The sequence below is a fragment of the Rhinolophus hipposideros genome, assembly GCF_964194185.1.
Source record: "Rhinolophus hipposideros genome assembly, chromosome: 7".
NCBI lineage: Eukaryota > Metazoa > Chordata > Mammalia > Chiroptera > Rhinolophidae > Rhinolophus > Rhinolophus hipposideros.
Window position 1 is genome coordinate 36,458,931 of NC_138053.1, and position 6,749 is coordinate 36,465,679.

The 6,749-nt window shown below is 38.1% G+C and overlaps 1 protein-coding gene across 1 annotated transcript in view; it reads left to right on the forward strand.

The window, feature by feature from the left end:
- Positions 1-5,806, forward strand: part of PCSK1 (proprotein convertase subtilisin/kexin type 1) — a 44,765-nt gene extending 38,959 nt beyond the window's left edge. Inside the window, exons 12-14 of the mRNA XM_081053286.1 lie at positions 686-819; positions 1,784-1,942; positions 2,522-5,806. Of these exons, the coding sequence (XP_080909412.1) occupies positions 686-819; positions 1,784-1,942; positions 2,522-2,905 (677 nt within the window). The 3' untranslated portion in view covers positions 2,906-5,806. The remainder of the gene's footprint in view (positions 1-685; positions 820-1,783; positions 1,943-2,521) is intronic.
- The last annotated feature ends 943 nt before the right edge of the window (positions 5,807-6,749 follow it).

The following is a 6,749-nucleotide window of genomic DNA, read 5'->3' on the forward strand; positions in this document are numbered from 1 at the left end:
TCTCTCTATAATTACCTTCTAGGATATGAACTTAGAGGTTTGGGTCAGGCTCTGTTAATTATGCTTTTTAGATAGCTTAGAATTGGCCTGAAATATTGGTGGAATGCTTTTTCATTGATGGCTTTGTAGTCCATTTGATCTTGTCACTTAGAAATATTATTTATTGATCTATAGAGAGCTTGGATTTGAAGATTTAGAGTTACTCCCACTACCAGTTTTTTTTTTTTATGACAAGAGATTATTAAATTAATACAGCTTAATTTTGTTATGTGTACACTAGATTATAGACTCAGGCACCTTTTAAATTTTCAGAATTTTCTCTTAAATTTCAAAATGATAGCTCCATTAAAATGTATTTTAAGTCTTTGACTCTCTTCTTTAATGTAGTTTGTGAATGTCGTTTTCTGAGTTCCCCTTATTCAAATAAACCTTAATCGATATATTCATTCATTATTTATTTTTCCACAATATTTATTGAGAACTTATTATATGCCTGGCAATGTTTGAAGTACTGTGGATATTTTTTTTTTCCTTGTGAATGTCTCTATCCTGGTCTTATGCTCAAATGGGATATTTGGAGGACTAATCTCTCCTAGCTTTCATCTTTATTTTCACATGCTAGAGTGTGTCCTACTGTCATAGCTGTTAGAATTTTCATTAACTTGTGTTTGTTGCATGAAAATAGGAACCAACACTGTTCTATTGGCTGAAAGAGAGCGGGATACATCTCCTAATGGCTTTAAAAATTGGGACTTCATGTCTGTTCACACATGGGGAGAGAATCCAATAGGCACCTGGACTTTGCGAATTACAGACATGGTAAGTATGAATGAAAGGCTGCAGAGACACAAGCTCACCTTTAAACACTTTGAAGGAGTTTGAATATTGTTGTCATCATTAATCAGGGCCCTAAGGAACTTTGAGTACGCCTTAGTAGAAGTAAGGAAAAGGTGTCCTGCCCACTTGGCTGCATAGGTTAAAAAAATAAAAAATGTTAGGCACTGGACATAGAATAAGGAAGAGAACATAGTCTGATACACAGTGTGATAGACTGGACAAATCCAAGTGTTCCCATGTCAGAACATAGCCAGCCACGTGACCTACTCAGCCACCAGAATGAGCTGTATTCACAAGTAGAGTTAAATGCTCGACCAGCTTTGCTATGACACTCTGCTGGGGTACATGAAGGAACTCTTACAAATACTTACTGCTATTTAGAAGTAGCTTTCTATTTTATATCAAGTCTACCAAATTTTATTCTCTACTTTTAGATTTCATTTTTAGATATTTTAGATTTCAGCACATTAATTTTCACATAGTTGCTGAGCCTCTGCAAAGTATTACTCTTCCCATAAATGTACAGTTTTTAACAGGCTGATTAATGCTGAAGGCTATTTATAATGCTCCATAGAAGCTGACTTTTTTTCCCAATGGAATGTGCCTACGAGTTGATAATTGGTAAATATAATTCTATTTATAGAAGTTACAGTCAACTTTTCAAGAACACACCCAATATAGAAAAGGATGTTCATCTAGAGAGTTCTTCTTTTTTAATTACACGAAGCAATTAATCAGTGTTTAAATCCTTCAGCCTGTAAACTGTCAATTCTCCTAGAAAGAGTGAATCCAGTGATTTACTCCTTTGTACACAAAGCTCTACACATGGAATGCACAGAATTTTTAAATTACATTTTAACTATGAAATCCTTTTCAGATATTTTGAAGGAGCTCGTTTTAATGTTACTCAGAACACACCCTAAAATTATGTATGCTTGTTCACCAGTCCGGAAGAATGCAAAATGAGGGAAGAATCGTGAATTGGAAGTTGATTTTGCATGGGACCTCTTCTCAGCCAGAACACATGAAGCAGCCTCGTGTGTACACATCCTACAACACCGTGCAGAATGACAGAAGAGGGGTGGAAAAGATGGATTTGGGGGAGGTCTGTGCAGCTATGTTCTTCTTGGCATGCTCTTTTGTGAATTGTAGTAGACAACATAGTGAGAGAAGCTGCCGCTGACTTTAAGGCAGGGAGTGAGACAAACATGGTTGGGGAAGAAAGGGACTGGGAGTGGTAAATTGTTTCTTTCTCATAGGATGAAGCCTATTGTTTTCTCCATTTATTCTTTCATCTAGAATTTAGATATTGAAATTAATGAATTCAAAGTTATTAAATTCCCTAACATGGATTCTACTTCATTTGTCATAGTGAAGGAGACCCCCGGTATGAGTACACACACTCGTATATCCGTCATCTCAGTCAGTCTTCAAAACCACCAGAAATGGAGGGGTTCTCATTCCCATTGTATAGGTGAAGTCAGGGAGATTAAAAAGGTGCCAAGCGCACATCAGGAAATGGAAAACTGAGGACTGAAACCTGAGTTAGTGTGACTCCAAGCCTCGTGTGCTCTCTGCCTCCCAAACTGCCTGTGGGGCAGGCAGAGGGCATGCGCGGCGGCTGGCCTGCCTGGCACTGCATACTGACCCTATTTCCCTTTGTGGGTGGCATTCTGTGTTTTAGGATGAGACCACAGGAGAGACCCTGAATGAGAACCCTCTGACTGGCAAAGGCCTCAGCAGGAGTGGCAGCGTGGAAAACAGAAGGGATGAGCTGGGAGAGGAGAGAGCCCCATCCGAGGCCATGCTACAACTCCTACAAAGTGCATTCAGCAAGAACTCACCAGCAAAGCAATCGGCAAAGAAGTCTCCAAGTACAAAGCTCAGCATCCCTTATGAAAATTTCTACAAAGCCCTGGAAAAGCTGAACAAACCTTCCCAGCGTAAAGACACTGAGGACAGTCTGTACAATGACTATGTCGATGTTTTCTACAACACAAAACCTTACAAGCACAGAGACGACCGGCTGCTGCAAGCTCTGGTGGACATTCTGAGGGAGGAAAAGTAAAACAAGTCTATGGTCCTGGGTTGGGAATATTCATGCTTCTTCCTTCCCCTTAGATTTTGCCTGTGTCTGAAGTGGTTGTTTTGGTCATTGATTCTTATGCTTATAATATCCTTTGTGATACTTTTTCTTTTTCTCCCCAAACTGGGCATTTGTAAAGGATGAGCTCAAATAGTAAATCCAGCTTCCTGAACAGATCATAGATCTTTCAAAGCACGTCTTCCCTGCGTACACATGTAAAATGGTTGTTCTTTCTGGAGCCACAGTTCACACGTGGTCCTTGTACCACATGAAAATGCCTCTGTGAGCCTTCCCATTTCATTTCTTACAATAACCTGGGCAATAGATGAATTTGAAAAAGTAACCTGCTAAGGATGATAGAAAGGAACACTGTTCTGATAGCTCGTCCCCTGCCTTTGTCCTGTAGTTCTTTGAATTTTGATGCCAAAGAAAGCTTTGGAAAGTCTCTGATGAAAAGAGTTCACAATTAGACGCATACCCTATCTTTTCTATTCCAAAGCAGTACTTATTCAGGGAATGATTATCTGGTCATTTGGGGAAAAGCTGATTTATTTAGATCTAGAAACAGACCTTAAAATCTGCATTATCTGGTTGGAGCAGTTTTAGAACATTCATCTTTGCTTAGTGTGCCACGTATAGGCTTCTATGGATCCAAAGGTGACAAGACTCATGCATTGTGCTCTGGTCTTCCTCAGTTTCCCCTTCTGAAGGTTTTCCTCACCTGTCTCCTTTCTCAGACACAAATTAAATACTGAGAGAACTAATTTATACTACTTTCTTAGAACAAACTTACACTTGGGACTTGCCAAAGTGCTAGTCATAATTTTTTTTTTAGCAATAATAACTGAAAACCACTCATAACTTAGAGAACCAATGTAATAACAGGAAAATATTCATGAGGGGAAAGCCAATGGAAGGTTCTGCTTGTTTTCAAAGTTGTATTCATTAGAACAGGTTTTTACAGGTTTCACAAGATCTTTGAGACTTAGTGGTCCTTCCTTGACACTAACTAAAGGCTCTTCTCCCCTACTCTGAGAGCTGATAGTATCCAAATTCTCACCAAACTGCTTCCAAGCTTCAACTCAGAGGACACAAGCTGGCAGCCCACAGGCCACATTTGTCCCTCAGGTAGATTCTATTTGGCATGTCAAATGTTTTTAAAAATGTGAGTGAATCAGATCATCTGAATAGTCAGATTTCACATAAAATCTGATTCTCAGACCCATGTTCCCTCATGGCAACAGTGGCTGGATCCAGCTAGACCTGAGTGCAAGGTCCCCAAGGCACCCTGCTCCATGCTGCTTACTATGGGCACCTCACTGGTCAGCACTCGGTAAGCATTCGATTTGGCCCACTCCTTCACTAAATGAACACGCACAAAGTGTAAATGCATTCGGAAAACAGATTCTCAACTTCTTTCAGGCAGGCTCTGTGTGATAATCAATAATTAGGAGAATTTTCCATAATTTAATTATTGGCCCCCAAAATGTTATTTCAGACTCCTGAAAGTACCTCTGATATCTATTAGGTTGGCGCAAAAGTAATTGCGGTTTAAAAGTTTAAAAGTAATTGCAAAAACCGCAATTACTTTTGCACCAACCTAATAGTTTGATGTATTCGTCCAATCTCACCTCCGATGGATGCTCATTTATACTAATTCATTAACTGCCAACCCCCTCGCTTCCCATTCTCTATATGTTCATAAAGGCTCTAGTCACCCACAATGCTGGCATTCTCCCTTTGGGTTTGCTATTTGCAATGCTTCCATGAAGTTTGAACGTCATCAGGCCACACATGAACAGTACCAGGAAGAGAACTGCATCAAACAAGACCAGGAAGAGAACATTAGTCTGTCGCTTTGATTTGAAGTGTGCTTAGTAAGACAAAAACTCATCCCCTAGTCTATCATGTGAATTTGTGCAGAATAAATTTATTCCTAGAACAATACCCAGGATGCTGTGAGGACGTTCTCCTAATGAATTGCAGTAACACTCTGTCCTTGGAAGTTTTACATGTTGTTTGATAGAGAGTGTTGGATAGAATTTTGGAAATTGCAGCACATCAAAAAGTATTCAAGTTGAAAAGGACCAGTGAGTTATTAGATAAATTTTCAACTAAAAAGCAAAGCTAAGGTCCACAGAGGCCAATAAACAGTAATAAAAGAAAACTCTTCTTTTCTCCATTCCTAGTCTAGTGCTAATTGTATGAAGCTTTCTTTTTCATACTTCTAATAGTTTCTCTTCCTGGTTAAAACCCCAACTAACTCGTTGGATTGTAGCCGAAGGTTCATTCTAGAGAAGCTTTACTATTTAAATAAAGTCATGTTTGAATGTTTCCAACCTGGAATGTATTGTTCAGACATAAAATATTTTTGTTAGTCTTTCTTAGTGCCTGTGTGAATTTTTGTGAAAATGTAAAAGAAGAAACTTATATAATATTTCCCTCGAAATTTTAAACTATATTTTCTTTACAGGTATTTATAATGTACCAATGCTTTTATCAAACAGAATTTTAAAAGGCATCATATATTAAAGAACCAAAAATTTCCTGAGAATAAGAAAGTTTCATCCAATAAAGTATTTTTTGAAAGGAATGTTCCTCTGTCAGTCCAAAAAAAAAATAAGTATTATATGTATGTGTTGTGATATTAAAAGTGACATTTGTCTAGTAGCCTAATAGAATGTGTAGCTGAGTTTAACATGTGTGATCTTAGCATTCTTAAGGAACTCTCACATTATACACTTGATGTATTAACCAGAATATGTAAATTATGCTTATAAATCAGAAGAATAAATGATTTCTCATTAAGTCAAAAAGCAAAAAAGCTCATGTTTCCAACAAAACTAGGATCTCCTCTTATTGTGTTTTTGAAATAAACCGCATAAAAGAAAAATTGAAGGTTTATAGTAAGACATTAATTCCTTTTTAGAAAAATGGGCTTTCTCAAAGGCAATTTAAGAATCTACTTGAATAGGTATATTTCATATTTGTTTATAACTCAATCTTTCACTTTCTGACAACATAAAAAGTCGTATGAGTGAGACTAAGTGGAAGTGTTGAAGAAAAAAATCCTAAAGGGACTTACTGCATGTGAGAGAAATGATTTGCAACAGTTCACTAAACATGACTTTGTTTATAGGCCATGTTATAGCAGCTAAGCATTAAATCTTTCCCAACTTTGATAGCCTGCCTTCAGGCCCACTTTTCTTTCTTGATTCAAACCTCCATCCCTGGGATTTCTACCCACCATTTCTGAATCTGAGCTTCAGGAATCTGTCCTACAGGAGTGTTGGTTTTCCTTCATACGTCATTCCTTTCTCCTAAGTCATAATTATTCAGTCATACTAAAATACTTGTATTTTTTTCAAGAATTCCAGAAGGATTGTTCTAACCAGCTTTTGTCCTCCACATCCAGCCATCTTTAAAGTTTTCCCACTTTAAAGGAAGAATGTTTTCCTAAATGCCTCATAATTTTGCAAGGTGATAACACTAACACACATGGCAACGATGGTTATTCATGCCATTCCCTCTGCCTTTGTGGACAGAGTGTATTTTCTTGGCCCATTGATGTTGAGCTTGACCATGTGATTTGCTTTGGTCAGTAGAATATTGACGGATGTGATGCAAGGAAGGGCTTTAAATGTGCTTGAACAGTTTGGCTTGGCTCTTGCTTTTCAGTGAGCCAGTGCTATGAGAAAAAGTATGCCCCAAAGAAATACTGCCCCTTCAGCCTGCTTCTGGAACAAATATACATACAGCAGATCTACATTCTGGAACCAAATCCAACCAGCTCACAGCATGAAACAGAGTTGTCCAGATGAATGCT